Source organism: Erinaceus europaeus, chromosome 1, assembly GCF_950295315.1.
Source record: "Erinaceus europaeus chromosome 1, mEriEur2.1, whole genome shotgun sequence".
Taxonomy (NCBI): Eukaryota; Metazoa; Chordata; class Mammalia; order Eulipotyphla; family Erinaceidae; genus Erinaceus; species Erinaceus europaeus.
Window position 1 is genome coordinate 136,781,444 of NC_080162.1, and position 17,308 is coordinate 136,798,751.

At 36.1% G+C, this 17,308-nt stretch overlaps 1 protein-coding gene across 2 annotated transcripts in view; it reads left to right on the top strand.

Moving 5' to 3' along the window:
• The window catches only part of ANGPT1 (angiopoietin 1), a 273,027-nt gene that overhangs the window by 203,268 nt on the left and 52,451 nt on the right, over nucleotides 1–17,308 (top strand). For both annotated transcript variants that reach the window (XM_007537018.3, XM_007537019.3), the window contains exon 5: nucleotides 15,115–15,242. In XM_007537018.3, the coding sequence (XP_007537080.1) occupies nucleotides 15,115–15,242 (128 nt within the window). The remainder of the gene's footprint in view (nucleotides 1–15,114; nucleotides 15,243–17,308) is intronic.

Sequence of the window (17,308 nt, forward strand, 5' to 3'; positions counted from 1 at the left end):
AGAAATGTTGACTTACTGTGGGGCCAGGTGGTAGCACAAAGGTTTAAGCACTCATACTATGAAGCTCAAGGATCCCTCTTGGAGCCCAAGGCTTCCCATCTGCAGGGGCATCGATTCACAAGTGGTGAAGCAGGTCTGCAGGTATCTGTCTTTCTCTCCCCCTCTCTGTCTTCCCCTCCCCTCTCAATTTCTCTCTGTCCTATCCAACAACAACAGTAGCAGCTACACAATTTTTTTTTTTTTTAATGGTCCTTAGGAGCAGTGAATTCATAGTGCAGGCACCTTGCCCCAGCGATAACCTTGTAGACAAAAAAGAAAAAAGTACTGATTTGTAGTTGTACGGTCATATGTAACTTTCAAGTATCTGGATTGAGAATTTTAAGTCAGTGCTGATGGCTGATGCCATTTCTCTCCATTATTACCATATGAGGAAATTCAGTATAATACGGGGAAATAATAACTTTATTATTCAGAGTTGAGCATAGGATAATTAGATGCTGAGAGACAGGATGATGATCCAAATTTGAAAGGAAAAAATCTGGAAGGAAAGGGACAGGTGGTGGCATATTTGGTTGAGTGCACATATCAGAATTCACAAGGACCCAGGTTCAAGCCCGCAGCCCCCACCTGCAGAGGGAAAGTTTTGCAAGTGGTAAAGCAGTGCTGCAGCTCTTCCTCGGTCTCTCTCACTCTCTGTCTCCCTCTTCTTTTTTGATTTCTGGCTATGTCTATCCAATAAGTGAATAAAAGATAATCAAAAAATCTGGAAGGCAATATGTGTTAGGTGTCCTTTCCACCATGATTTAGATTAAAAAAAAAAACATGTAATAACTGAAATCAGTGAAGGTGTATGTATATAAGACAATGATTCAACAATTCTGGCTTCTTAGATTCATTTGAGAATATGAAGTAAATTACCTTGCCTACCCTTCCTGTAGTGTAAATACCAAAACACAAATTTAGAGACAATTAAAATTTACACATTAAACCTATAAATGCACTTTAAAGGATAAAAAATGAAGGACAGAAATTCGCAAGCTCTTTAAATGACAGCTTTAAGGAGACAAAAAAGAAAAACCAAAGGGGATAAGGGGAAGCCAATAGCAAGAGGTGTTATGGAAAGAAGAATAGTTATGAAAGGTCTTGTTTTCCATGGAAAATAAGCAGAAGGTCATATTAAAAAAAAAAAAGATGAAAAGGAGAATTTTGAACTGGAATATGACCTTCCACTAGGAAGAGATTTGGTGAAGTGTATGCTTCAACTGTGCTAGTTGAGGATTTAAGTGAGAGGAACTGGAATGAGAAGACAGTATAATGGTTATGCAAAGTACTCTCATGCCTAAGGCTCTGAGGCCCCAGCTTCAGTCTCCAGCACCACCATAAGCTAAGCAGGGTTCTGGTGTTTCTCTGTGTGTCTTTCTTTGTGTATCATTCTCATTAAAATAAAGTAAATAAATAAAATATGAAAAAGAAGAGGTAAAAGCAAAGTATTATCTAAACATATATAAGAAAAAATGTGAAAGAAGAGGTAAAGGATTCTGGTAGGAAGGAACATAGGATAGAAAAGAAAGAGAAAGAAAGAAAGAAAGAAAGAAAGAAAGAAAGAAAGAAAGGAAGAAAGAAAGAAAGGAAGGAAGAATATGAATGTGTTTATATACACAGTCCCATTATGAAAATAAAATTTCAACATATAAGAGATGTCTCTTAAGTTCATTTTTAAAAATCAAGTTTTCCATCATCTAAAAGACATAATGACTGATGCTACACAATTTTAAGTGATTTAAATTATTAGGTTAAAGTGTTTTTTTTTTTTTTTTTTCTCAGGGACCAATTGCAGTGGTTTGGAACACTTGTTCATTATTTTGGTCCTCTGGACTTCTGAAAAGGGGAAATGAGGCATTTGCTTCCTTTCCAGTGCTGAGGAGACATTTGGCTCTGCTCTCAGAATAATTCCACCATCTGAAAGGAATTTACCTCCCGTGCAGTGTCTATTGAGTTTGTGTAGTAAATCATTCCGTCAAAGGATAAGATAGCTTGAACTCCTGTAAGTCTCCTGAGTTAAGAATGACTCTAAAAACATCACAAGTGATGGGAGGAAATTAAAACTTTTTGAATGTCACTCATGTAAACATTGACAAAAATAGAAAATATCATTTTAATTTAGTTTTTTATTGACTACTTGTAATGCACTGTTTAATATGAGGTAGAAAGAGAAAAAAACACAGGAAGTTATCTGCTGCACTAGACAGTGAGCACTTGTTCCCACTGAATGAGGGAAATACTTTATCTTGACAGAAAATTATATGTCAAACATTTACAATTTCCTTAAAATGAACCACTCTTTCTAGCACTTCCTTTCATAAAACCCAATGGCTTAAGGGTAAAGTGGCTGTTTATTTTTGGAAATGGTATATTTCTCCTTTTTGATGGAGCATGCTATTTGCCTTTTGAAAAGTCATGTTTTGTTTTTTTTTTTAACTGTGTGAATAGTAGATAACCAAACTAATGATAACAAAATATAAAAAAATTAAAAAATTACAGTTCTTGACCTCTCCCATGAACTATTTCTAAACCACAATTTTTCAGAGGGATTTGAAATCCGGTGGTGGTGGTGGTGGTGGTGTGTGTGTGTGTGCGTTACATTTTCAAGTGCAGAAATTAGCCTATCTGAAAAGGAATCTTCTGACTCAAGCTGGATCTGGAAGTTAGTAGGGTGAAAGGCACCACACAAAAATGTGTTGTCTTGCTATTCCAACGTTACTGTGACTATTTTTTTTCTTTTGTGATTTCATGACCTTGTCTAAAATAAGAACAAAAGGTTTTTTTAAATTTTTTATTTATTGAATAGAGGCAACTGGAAATCAAGAGAGTAGAGGGAGGTAGAGAGAGAGAGAGAGAGAAACACCTACAGCTTTGCTTTACCACCTCCCCCAGCAGGTAGGGACAGGGCAGTGTGTGTATGTGTTTGGGGGGGGGGGGGGGCTCAAACTAAAGTTTTTACACATTGTAATATGTACACTCAACCAGGTACGCCACCACCCAGCCCCAAGAATTAAATATTTTGAATAGAATTTTAAGTAAGTCATTTCCTTGACTTATCTACATGAAGTTAAATGCAACAGCCATTTCTAAGTTGGCGGACATCCTGAGTGAATGGACATGAAAGACAGCTGTTGCTCTGCTGAGTACACTATCTCATTAGCCCTCGAATCCCAGTTTAAATTGAGATAGTCTCTAGTGTCTTGGAACAAGTATGACATATTTCACCTAGAACAGTGCATGGTGATACATATACATATATATATATATGGCAGAAAGAAACCAAGACACTGAGTTCTAGTTCCAGTTCTGCTTCCTGGTTGTTTAAAATAAAATCACTATAGACCTGAGAATGTACATAGTGTCCTACACCAAAACATTCCTATCACTCATTCCACATTTTCTCTTAGTTTTGTATAAGTTAGACAGTTCATATACTATTCTTCAAGTGTGTTTCCCTGCAGTTAATCATGAAAATGATGTAGCTATAGTTACAGTCAGCTTTTATTAAAAACTTCAAAGAGAATTTTCTTTTTGTCAACTTTTAAAATCATCTGGTTATTGCTTTATATGTTTAAAACATTGTCTAAGGACTTTTATTTATTTCTAAATATATTTTATTTATTTATTTGCACAGAGACAGAGAAGTTGACATAGAAGGGAGAAATAAAAAGGGAAAGAGAGGAAGAGAAAGAGAGATAAAGAGAGAGAGAGGGAGGGAGAGAGGAGAGGGAGAGAGGGGAGAGAGAGAGAGAGAGAGAGACCTACAGTACTGCTTCAACACTAGTGAAGCTTCACCTTTGCAGGTAGGGACTGGAATTTCTATCAATTTTAATGGCCTTTGCTCCAAACTATTATTTATCTACCCCTTCTGTGGTGGAAAATATGCCAAGTTAAGTTTTTCATATCCATGGAGAATCTTTTGTTTCAGGTTCTTGTCAGGTTGGAAGCATTTTGTGAAATGTCACCATACACATGAAGCACCTGAAATATCTTTATTAATGAAGTGATATTCTAAGTAAATGACAAGACTCATATATAACATTTATAACTGTCCAACAGTGTACCCACAGGGAAAGCACAAGTGCATTTTATAAAACAATATTTAATTCAGCAAAGTAAAAGTAAATATATATTTACAAAATTTAGTGATTTCATTATTGATTACTTTAAGTGTAATATATATTAAATATGCATACAGCAATGTATGTGTGCCTTTGCAATTTCAATTACAGAAATATTGGAAATATTATTTAAATACTCCAGACTAAGTACAAATATGTAGAATTTCTGGCATAACTATTCTACACTTATTAAGAAGAATAGTATAAAATGTACCTAAGCATAAGTTGTTTTGCATCTCTATATATATTATGTATCTGCCTCAATATTTAAAATGTTTGTGCTTGCAGCTATACATACTGAATAGTATAGTCTCCAGATAATTAATCTGTATCTCCCTATATGGTAAAATTTTAGAAAAGAATTAAAATATTATAACACTAGATCATCTGTATAGACAATAACCTCTACTCTTTTTCAGGAGAAGGTAGAATAAAATGTAAGCTTTCCTCAATAATTTGATTTAATATAATCAACATGCCACTCTACTCTGCATCATAATGTTAAGATGTCTTTAGAGAAGTATATAGTTTGTCCCAAATATGCTCCCCAAAACTTTCTTCCATTTTTAAATTTTTCTTATTTGAGAACTTCTGCTGTTCATTCAGTAAATCTTCCTCATACCCGTCCCCCCCACACACAAAGGTCTCATCAAGTTTATTGTGGTATTCATGTTTGATTCTAACAGATGAAGGCCAACTTCAATCAAATTAAGTGAAGATATGTAGAACACTTGACTTGATTATTCTGCACTTTGAATCCAGAAACAAACACGCATGCCCACTCTCATTCCCTGATCCTAACCTATCTTCAAATGTAACTTTTAGTATCATGATGCTATGAAATCCAATATGACTGTTCAGAGGCTTACATCTTACTTACCAAGGCAGTTAACTTTTGATGTTGTTAGCCATGTTTATTTCACTGCTGTGAAATTTTGTTTTACAGATAATCCTACTACCTGTGCTTTCTTCACTCTGGTTTTCAATATTTCTTTCTTTCTTGTGATGAAAAACTCCTATCATTACTTCCCACTTCCATGAGAAGAGCCTCTAAACTGTTTAGAGTTAAGAACGGTTCTGATTCAGGTGCCAGGTGGTGGCGCACCTGGTTGAGTGCACATGTTACAGTGTGCAAGGACCCAGGTTCAAGCTCCTGGTCCCCACCTGCAGGGGCAAAGTTTCACAAATGGTGAAGCAGTGCTGCAGGTGTCTCTCTGTCTCTCTATCACCCCTTACCCTCTCAACTTCTGACTGTCTCTATCCAACAAATAAAGATTTAAAAAAAAATTATAAAAAAAAAAGAATGGTCCTGATTCACTCAATACCCTGAGTGTACTCTTGTCAGTAGAGATTAAGTATTATTGGGGACCCTGAGATAGATGATTACTTATAGTTCTTTTTTATTTTAATTTTTTAAAAAATATTTATTTATTTATTTATTCCCTTTTGTTGCCCTTGTTGATTAATTTTAATTTTAAAAAAATGAAACACTGACAAAAACCATAGGATAAGAGAGGTACAGCTCCATAAAATTCCCACCACCAGAACTCCATATACCCTCCCCTCCCCTGATAGCTTTTCTATTCTTTATCCCTGTGGGAGTATGGACCCAGGGTCATTATGGGGTGCAGAAGGTGGAAAGTCTGGCTTCTGTAATTGCTGCCCTGCTGAACATGGGTGTTGGCAGGTCGATGCATATTCCCAGCCTGTCTCTCTCTTTTCCTAATGGGGCAGGGCTCTGGGAAAACGGAGATCCAAGACACATTGGTGGGGTCGTCTGCTCTGGGAAGTCCATTTGGCATCATGGTAGCATCTGGTACCTGGTGGCTGAAAGAAGAGTGAACATTTGAAGCCAAAAAAATTGTTGACTAATCATGAATCTAAAGGCTGGAATATTGCAGATGTAGATTTGGGGGTCTCCATTTTGTAAATAGCTAGTAGGAATATTTTAGTTATATTCCAAAAGACCCATGATTATGCTAGTTTTTTTTTTTTCCTGAGCATGATATCTAATATGCAGGTGGACCCAGTCTATTTAGGTTTGATTTGACTCAAGAGAGTAATAACTAAGATTCTCAGTTTTAGCATTCCTCATGATAGGATATGCGATGAACCACCTCATATCTGTGAGAAACATAAGTATACCTGATACATGAAATTCAGACTCAAATACATACGTGTTCAGTTAATGCTAGTTAATTTTACTATGATTCTAATTATTACAGTACCACCAAGAAGTTGATGGATACTTTTAATTTCACAAAACTGCCTATAAAATATATAGACATAAAAAATTTAACTAACAATGAATCTGTTTATCTTACAGAAGTTTTAATTAAAGTAATAATGCAATTGTATGTGATACTCAGGTATCCCTTTACATCAAGATTGGGGGTATTGTGGATAATAGGAAATAGTAAACTTTAATAACGGAAACTCTTGATTACTAAAAGCAGAGGTGCTGTATGTACTTATAAGAAAATATATATAGATATATGTATCATATTTCCATATTTGTATATAGACATACACACAGAATAAGCTTAGATAGAAATTTATATTATAAGAATATATGCACAAATGTATACATATGAATTATATCAAAACATGCAATTTTCATTTTTTCATTTCACTTTGATGTATTAAATCACTGATACTTTGCTTTGTGTGCATGTGTTTTATAAAAGATAAAATAGTAACTTTGATGTTTCATTTATAAGCAGGGAGATTTTATCTATTTATGTAAGTGTATATATGGTAATAGGCTTATAAATTGATTAATAACTCCTTATGCTCAAAAACGCTCAAAAACTTAGATACTGCCTGCAAACCATTTATTTTTTCACATCTTTGAAATGAAATATTTTTGCTTCTTTCTAACTTGAAAAGATCTTTCAAATAAATCTTTTTATGGCATACCACATACTGGCTGAAGACGATAGAATGTAGCCAGCCAATCATGTACTTATATGCACCTTGTCCAGAATGCCACTTCCGTCATCTGTATAAATCTTTAGTGATCTATTGTGTTGCAAATCACAAATTTAGGCTCAATCCCAAAATAATCTTACAACCTCCCTGGTGACAATTACCCAAAAAGTGCCACAAGGATTATATATTTAAACTGGTAACTTGATCCACACACATTCTGATATTTGCTAAATACTGGGGGAATATAAACCATTAATTACAGATTTGAAAAACATATATTAATATTCAACCTCTTTTGTACAAACTTATTAGAAAATGGTTAAGATCAAGGCCTCTGAATTTTCTCCTTGTCTCTGGTAACAAGACTAATTGATGTCTATATACTCTATGAGTTTTGCTGAGACTCAGAATTACCAACTCCACATTCCAGGAAGTTTCTCTTGAGGGTTCATCTGAATTGAAATGACCCCATTCCTTAGCGTTGATGGTTCTTCCGTGAAGTCAGTGTGGTAGCAGATAGATACACCACCTGGACTGAAGTTGGAAGCGGGAAATGAAGGGAATCCATAGACAAAGTCAATAGCTGCTTAAGTCAGAGTTTCAGGCTGCTTATTGACAGACTGTTGGCTGGTGAAAGATATGCCCCAGTGTGTGTCCCTCTTCTTTTTTCTTTAGACCTCAAAGTATTTGGTTGTTCGAATAAGGCTAAATGAAAAGAATGAATAATGATTGTTCTCTTAGACTTTACCAATTTATTTGGTAATATTGGTGTTGATTTGTACAAGGTTTTCAAATCTTTAGTTCGGGGGGCAGGCAGTAGTGCAGTGGGTTAAGCGCACATGGCACAAAGCCTAAAACCAGCTCAAGGATCCCAGTTAAAGCCACAAGCTCCCCACCTGCAGGGGGGAGTCGCTGAGCAAACACTGAAGCAGGTCTGCAGGTGTCTATCTTTCTCTCCTCCTCTCAGTCTTCCTGGCCTCTCTCGATTTCTTTCTGTCCTATCCAACAACAATGACAGCAATAACAACAACAATAATAACAACAAGGATAGACAACAAGGACAACAAAAGGGAAAAAATAGCCTCCAGGAGCAGTGGATTCATAGCATAGGCACTGGGCCCCAGCAATAATCCTGGATGCAAAAAAAAAAAAATTAGTTCAGATAATTTTTTCTCATGTGTCATTCTTATAGTTGTTATATATTCTGGATAGACTTTTGAGTCTACCTAGTCAAAAGTAGATGACAATCGCCCTGCATCCCCAACATGCTGTTGACCATATCTCTATGTTAGCAATGTGTGTATTATCTTTCTCTATACATATTTATATATTTGAGCTAAAACAGATGAAAAGTTAACAAGATAAAGAAATCAATTCCTGGCTACATTGCTGGAAACAATTATGTTTGACCTAAAGCACTATCATAGATTGTATAATATGATTCAATATATTTTTGTTATGCAAGCTTGAGTTGGATTTTCCCCTATTAAGTAATATATTAATCATGGCTATATCTGTCTCTCTCTCTCTCTCTCTCTCTCTCTCCATATATATATGTTATTATAAGGGTACATATTCATTAGACCATACACATACCTATATATGTGTAGTGTGTGTATGTGTGTGTGTGTGTGTGTGTGTGTACTGAGTGAGAACATACATTATAGACATCCATGATTGTTTTCTTCCACAATAGGGGTAAACCAGTACAGTTTATCTGGCATAGTAGGTCTTTTTCTCATCAGACAATGACCATGTTATGGTCAGTCTAGAGTTTGTTTTAATATTTATTTATTTCCTTTTGTTGCCCTTGTTTTTATTGTTGTTGTTGTTATTGATGTCATTGTTGTTGGAAAGGACAGAGAGGAGAGAGGAGGGAAGACAGAGAGGTGAGAGAAAGAGAGACACCTGCAGACCTGCTTCACTGCCTGTGAAGCGACTCCCCTGCTGGTGGGGAGCCAGGGGCTCGAACTGGGATCCTTACTCCCATCCTTGCACTTTGTGCCACCTGTGCTTAACCTGCTGCGCTACAGCCTGATTCCTGGTCAGTCTAGAGTTTTATTATGACTTTATTTCCATTATGAAGGAAAAGATATACCAAGAGAAAATGTTACATAAAAATATGTAGCAACAATATAGTGTGGAAAAAAAAAAGCGAGAGGAGGCAGGTTTCTTTTCATTAAGTAATCAACTGAAAAATGGATGAATGGTGGCACATTAGATTGGGTATACATTAGCATGTGCAAGGACCTGAGTTCAAGTCCCTGAATCCCGCCTGCTGGGAGGAAGCTTCATGAGCAGTGAAGAAATGTTGCAAGTGTCTCTCTGTCTCTCGTCCACTTTACTTCCCACTCCTATCTCAGTTTATCTCTGTTCTATCAAATAAAAGAGAAAAAAAATAAAGAAAAGATGCCTAGTGGGAGCAGTGGATTTGTTATGCATGTACTGAGCTCCAGCAATAACATTAGCTCCAGGAAAAGGAAAAAAAATGAAGATCCTTATTCTGTCTTCTATTTAAGGTACATTAAGTTTTAAATGATAATAACTAAAGGAAAATAGTGAAGACAATAATAAAGAGAGCTAATATGGTGTTTCAGAGGATATATAGGTATAATTAAATAGAGCTATGGCACAAGTAGGAACTGTCAAATTCTTTGAAAATGCATCTGGTTCTGAGAGAGATAAATACAGAATATCAGGAAAGTGCTTATATCTTCAAAATGATCTTTGTAAAACTGAAGTCATTTAGATAGTTTGTAAAGGGGATGTATACAACAAGGGCAACAAAGAGGAAATAAATAAATATTTTTTAAAAAGGGAATGTATAATGTATAAGTAGGACAGAGAGCCAAAATGGAATCTTGATGCATATCTATATGGTAGATGAATAGAAGATAAGAATCCAGTGAAGGAATGAAGAAATGATTCACTAGGTAGTGTGCAGATTTTGTCATGCCTGTGATCCAGGTTTGAGCTCTGGTAGCAGCATCACAGGGAAGGAGATTTCAGTACTATGGTATCACAGAGAGGACAATTCAGTACTATGGTATCTCTCTCTCTGTCCCTCTATTGTAACAAAATATAGAATAACCCAGAGCAGTAAAATTGTACATGAATGAGACTCTAGCTCCAAAAATCAAAAGAAATGAGAGAGAGAGAGAGAGAGAGAGAGAGAGAGGGAGAGAGAGAGGAGCTAGGGAAGAAGAAAAAGAAAAGAAGATTAGAGAGAGAAGCTAGTGAAGAAGAAAGAGAAAAGAAGACTAGGGAAGTAAAAAGGGGACTGAGGTCAGCTCAAACAGCATGAAGAAGATAAGAAAAGATAACCTGTGCAATGTTTCTGAGGAAGAAAGTGGAGATGTAAAAACTGGTTTTGGTATTCATAGTAACCATACAACAAATATAATATAAAATAAAATATAAAAAGGAGATAAGAATAAGATGTAGTATTGGAAAAAAATCAAAGTGAAGTATGCTTTTCACTAAATGTCAGTAGTGTTTTAGGAATGACTGTGGATTTAACTGAGTTGCGGGAGGAGTATAGCCAAATTGAGACAGCATGCACTGGGATGGTATTAAGTAGCCTCTTTAGTGTTTATTATCTACTGTACAGGAAAGTGAATCAAATATTCTTACTTGAGCTGGGATTTATGTAAATGAGGGATTAGTGAATGAAAAGGCAAAAGATGTAGGATACTATGAAATCTACCTGGACAGATCTTTAGAGCCTGATTTTAAGATCAAGGATAGGAAGGAAAAATGGGGAGGCTGAATGAGCTGATAAGAATGATGGTTAAGAATGATAGGTATAACTATAGAATGTGAGCTCAGAATTATAGGGATGCAGAGGCACATAGACACCTAAGCTGAATATGGGTCCCAGATCACATCAAATCAATGGGGTTTACAGCCAACAATATTTACACACCTTTCCCATATTTGGGAGCTACTCTCTTCCCTGATCCAGCTTTCTGGTCCTTTTCTTGGCTATGACATCATCTCCCAAGACAATAACTTGGATTCACCTGCATATCAGATTTCAGGCTGAAGGGAAAGACAGGGAGAGGGAGAGGGAGAGGGAGAGGGAGAGGGAGAGGGAGGGGAGGGGGAGAGGGGGAGAAGGAGAGAGGGGGAGGGGGAGAGGGGGAGAGGGAGAGAGGGGGAGGGGGAGGGAGAGGGGGAGAGGGAGAGAGGGGGAGAGGGAGAGAGGGGGAGAGGGAGAGAGGGGGAGAGGGGGAGGGGGAGAGAGGGGGAGGGGGAGGGAGAGGGGGAGAGGGAGAGAGGGGGAGGGGGTGGGGGAGAGGGAGAGGGGGAGAGAGAAAGAGAGAGAGAGATGTCACTAGTATCGCTACAGGCCCTTCAGAATATAACTAAAATATGCAAATATGCCTACTAGCTATCTAAGAAACAGAGACTCCTCCCACCCCCAACTCTTCATTTGCAGTACTCCAGCCTTTAGGTTCATGATTAGTCAACAACTAGTTTGGCTTTATATGTTAACTCTTTTTTCAGCCACTGTGTTCCAGATGCTAGCACGATGTCATCCAAACTTCCCTGGACAGACAACCCCACCAATGTGTCCTGGAGCTCCTATTCCCCAGAGCCCTTCCCCACTCAGGAAAGAGAGAGGCAGGCTGGGAGTATGGATGGACCTGTCAATGCCCATGTTCATCAGGGAAGCAATTACAGAGCCAGACCTTCCATCTTCTGCATCCCACAATGACCTTGGGTCCATATTCCCAGAGGGTCAAAGAATAAGAAAGCTATCGAGGGAGGGGATGGGATATGGAGTTCTGGTGGTGGGAATTGTGTGGAGTTGTACCCCTTTTACCCTATGGCTTTCTCTGTTTCCTTTTTATAAATGAATAAAAAAAGGAATAGGGGAGTCGGGTGGTAGCACAGCAGGTTAAGTCCATATGGCACAAAGTGCAAGGACCAGCGTAAGGATCCCGGTTCGAGCTCCTGGCTCCCCACCTACAGGGTAGTCGCTTCACAGCGACTCTCTGTCTTCCCCTCCTCTCTCCATTTCTCTCTGTCCTATCCAACAACAATGACAACAATAATAACTACAACAATAAAACAAGGGTAACAAAAGGAAATAAATAAATAAATATTTTTTTAAAAGGAATGATGGGTATATAAGCTCTCAATTAAAGGGAAGACAAGTGCATTGATAACTAGAGAGTTGTAGAGGAAAAGATTTGTGATCAAAGAACTTTTTTTATTTTCATAAATTCCAGCTCAAGTAAGAATATTTGATTCACTTTCCTTTCCAGTACTATAATTCAGTGTTAATTCATAAACTTAATACAGAGATATATCTAACTTCTCCAGTTCGTGGGCTGGATAAGGGACTAGTATTCTGGAGCCAATCTACTCTTTTAAGAAGGTTCTTCTTCAATTTTTTCAATATATTATGTCAGTATCAAAGGCAAACTATAAATGAAACTTTTAAATGGCATGAACATATTTAATATAAACTGGATCAACAGTTTAATCATAATTTTTGCAAATTTAATAATTAGTTACAAACTAATGTTGTATATGTATTTTGAAAAGTGATTATTTTCTCTAGTAAAAGCATACTTCAGTTTTTCAAAAAGATTAAATTTCAGGAACGTGAAGTATTTTATGGCAGACATGATGACATAACAGCAACAATAATAAATCTATCATAAAACCATAGCTGTACCTTTTATGGCAAAAATCCTCCAACCATTTGTCCACTTATAAGACTTCAGGGTTTGAACATCGCTTTTATACACATTAAGTTTCCTGAAAATAAGGTAACACCCAACTTTTCTTTTAATGTTATTGAAAATGCATGTGAAATAGCATTGTTCAGCCCACACAACAGCCATTTCACCCACATCCTCCTTAAGAGGGGGAAAAATGGGAAAGGAGGTGGCAGAGAAGTGGGAAAGGAATGTATTCTCCTTACTCCGTTGAATAAGGGCAGGCAGGAAGTGGTATATTCAACAAGAATAGTATTTTCCCCTGAGATAAATGACTATCTCTTCTCTACCCTCCACAATAGATTTTTCCATTGAATTCATATTAACCACATTTTTTCTGTGCTATTCAAAAATTTTAGTCGATGCTTCTTTAAATCCATTTTTTTGCATCTACTTTATTTATTTCAACTTCTCAACAGAAGATCAAGTGGTTAGACCTTAAGAAAGTTTTTTTTGTCAGAAAAAAATTGCCCCTCACTTAAGTACAAGCAACTGCATTCATATTTTATAAAACATCTCTCTATATAACCTATTGACATATCCAATGTTGTTAAATATAATCTTTCATTATGCATTTATACATCCACTTTTAAATTTTCATTTGCATATATCCTGTGCAATGTTTCTTCATTATCACATGAACATAGTCTTCTGAATGTTCATTTTGTGTTGATATTACAGTTGTGATAGTATTGTTCAGATGTAACAATTGGCAGGGAAACCATTACTGCAGACATGAGCTTTGCAGAAAATCACAATGTGAGGACCAGGTGGTGATGCATCTGGTTAAGCACACACATTATAGGAGCTAGGACCCAGGTTCAAGCAGCTGGTCCCCACCTGCAGGGGGGAAGTTTCATGAGTGATGAAGCAGGGCTGTAGGTATCTCTTTTATCTTTTTCCCTCTCTATCTCCTTCTCCCCTCTCAATTTTGCTCTGTCTTTATCCAATAGTCAACAAATAAAATTACTTAAAAATGAAAACTACAACTCTCTTAAATGTTGTAATTCCATACTTTTGTTATGGAAAAACTTTACATGGATATTTCAAACAGTTATTTTTAAAAATTTGAAATCTCTTTGTTGAGCATTCATTCGTTCCACAACCATATATTAGTCAGCTATAAATATAAAACATCATGCATCTTAACTTTAAATGAAGGCAGTACTGGGAGTCAGGTGGTAGCTCAGTGGGTTAAGCGCACGTGGCACAAAGTGCAAGGACCGGCATAAGGATCCCGGTTGGAGCCCCCGGCTCCCCACCTGTAAGGGAGTCGCTTCACAAGTGGTGAAGCAGGTCTACAGGTGTCTATCATTCTTCCCCTCTCTGTCTCTCCCCTCCATTTCTCTCTGTCTTCTCCAACAACAATAAAAGAAGAAGGGCAACAAAAGGAAATAAATAAATGTTTTTAAAAAAATTTAAAAATGAAGGCAGTATTTCAGATTGTTAGGGAACTTAAAATTAATCGAGGTGGTCAAGGAGATAGCAAAAGAGATTTTCTTGGCTGAGGTTTCAAGATCATAGGTTTAATCCGTGGCACCATCATAAACCAGAGTTGAGCACTGTTCTAGTAAAACTATTCAATTAATTGATCAAGAAAATAAAATAAACTGTTATTTATAGTACACTTCAGATATCTTTATTATGAGACTATCATGACTCAAAATTATCAAAAGCAGATATATATTAAATAATAGGAGAATTCAAAGACAAGACTAAAAATCAGTCCTGGAACAGGATGGCAGAGGACCTAGTGGGGGTTGTCTTGTGTGGAAAGCTGAGGAATGTTATGCATGTACAAACTATTGTATTTACTTTAGAGAGTAAAACATTAATCCCCCAATAAAGGAAGAAAAACTATACAGCGTTTTTGCTTGAATTTAGTATCTTCATTTTTTTTTTTTTACCTTTCCACTGAAGTGATGGTAAGAATATATATAAATCTTTAAAAGAACATTGACATAATTGTTGTTAATTGGAGGTGTATACAGTTAGGTCATTAAGCCCTTAAACTGATGTTCTAGAAAAGTTATAGATACTAACAAGATCTAAAACACCTTGAAGACTACTTAAGAAACATTTAGTTAAAAATTGCTCTATATTTTTTCTTCAATTTTATAATGCCATGAGTCCCATCAAATGTAATGTTGTCTTTATGACAGAATTTTAAATAAATGTCACTTGACATTTGTTTAAAGGAAGTGGTGGTTTGTTAAACTCTACTTGGAGTCTGAGTTGGTACGAATGGTATTGATCTAATTAACATTGCTTTTTTGTTGTTGTTGCAGTTTTACTAAAGGGAAGCAAAAAAGAAGAGGAAAAACCATTCAGAGACTGTGCAGATGTGTATCAAGCTGGTTTTAATAAAAGCGGAATCTACACTATTTATATTAATAATATGCCAGAACCCAAAAAGGTAAAACCAGAAGTGTTTGTTTACTAGATGTAAAACAGATCCTAGTTGAATTGCTGAATAATCAGATTGATTTGTGAGCTCATTAAACCAAGAATATATATGCCTAAGTTTTTTTCTCTTCTAAAGATGCTCTGTTTTTAAGACCCATAAAAGATGAAAACCTTATTGTAACAAGCTACCCCCAGCTACCACACCACCCATTCTTTCTTATACAAAGCTTTCTATGTATTCTCTGCTCATCCCTGGGGTACCCTACCCCAGTACTTGTAAATGCTTACCTTGTACAAATTACATATCAAAGACACATGCATGTCAGGTTCAAAGAAGAAAAAACAAATAACCATCTTTTAAAGTTTCAAGGATCCAGATTGTACACATTATCTATAGATGTACACATTCTTGCTTCTACTACAGAAGGAGCAATGTTCTATCTAAACTTAACATTTTGAGATAATTTTATTTTCATATTTATGTAAAAGGATGAGTTGGGGATAGAATGCATCAGTCTATTACAGAGGATCTAAAGTAAATCTTAAAATAAGACAACACTATTGTCCACCTTTCAGATCTATTGTATGTTGTACTTTTCTATTTAGTCTTTACAAATTAAAAACATCAACCTAAGCAAGTTATCTATATTATCAGTTTAGTCCTGAAAAAGAAAAAAAATTCACTATAAAATATTATAAACTTGGGCTGTGCATGGTGAACCTGGTTAAGCACACACATTAACATGTACAAAGACCTAGAATAAAGCTCAGGTCCCCACCTGCAAGAAGGAAGCTCTTTGAGTGGTGAAGCAGGGCTGCAGGTCCCTCTCTCTTTCTCTCTCTCTCTCTCTCTCCCCCTCTCTGTCCCACTCCCCTCCCAATTTCTCTCTGTCCTATCAAATGAAAGTTAAAAAGAAAGAAAGAAAGAAACTAACCAATTGCTTTTCAGAGGGAAAAAATCAGGTTAGGAACTATCATGCTATTTCATTTTCTTGGAAATAACAGTATGGTGGGAACAGGAGTTAAAGGAGCAGAAATAGAAAAACACTTTAGTCTTCTTGGCTTAGGTATTAATATTCTTGCTTTATTCTTCCCCTCTTATGATTGCAGTTCCCCTTGCAGGTATTATTATTACTTGCTATGGTGATAGATTAATTTACCTGTACTTTTTGTATGTAGCAATTATTTAAAGACAAACATCATGACATTAGTACTTTGAGCAGTCAGTGTTTGCCTGGTCCCATTTTAACCACGCCTATAAGTGCACTTGTTTACTGTTTTCTATATTCTTATGATATATATCCTTTATTTTAGAGATGCAACTTGGTCGGATCACATAGTAACTATTGAAAACAGGTTTTAAAACAAAGGATTCTAGCTTTAGACTACACTATAGGGATAAGTATTTATGAACAGGGGTTTATTAATGGTGACCAAGTTTGTTCAGTCCCTCCATATTATGAACTTTTTTGAGTCACGCAATTTGAGTTTATTATCAGGAAATAATGTAAAATCAGTTCATGTTTTACATAATGATTGCAAATCAGTCATCCTCCCTCCCTGTATTCTCAGTTTCTCATATTTTTTGTTATAACTAGTTACTATTCACTCCATTCTGTAAGAAGCATGAAGAAAATGCTTCCCGTGAACTTTCACTATTCTAGATAAATTGTAGTATGTTGGTAGAAAGTTCAGTGATACTTTTTTATACGCTTAGAAAAAGATACCTTACTCATTGTTTACTCATGTAGAACATCTAGCAAAGGTGTGATCTCATGGCTAAATTAAATAAAAGCAAAAGAAACCTGAAAGTTCAAAGAAGTATATGGACTTTCGTATTTTTTTATTTTAGTTGTTTACTTTTGGGTAGAGATAATGAGGAAATGAAAGAAAAGGGATAGAGATAGAAGGAAAAATCTGCAACCATACTGTTATGGTTGTTATTTTGACTGACAAAACGTCTTGTCAAATGGAGTGTTTGTAAAAGTTACAAAGATAATATCTTTTCAATGGAAGCTAAAGGCACTTTTTTAGTACTATTTAATTTTTTCAGCAGATATAAAATAATAATTAGAT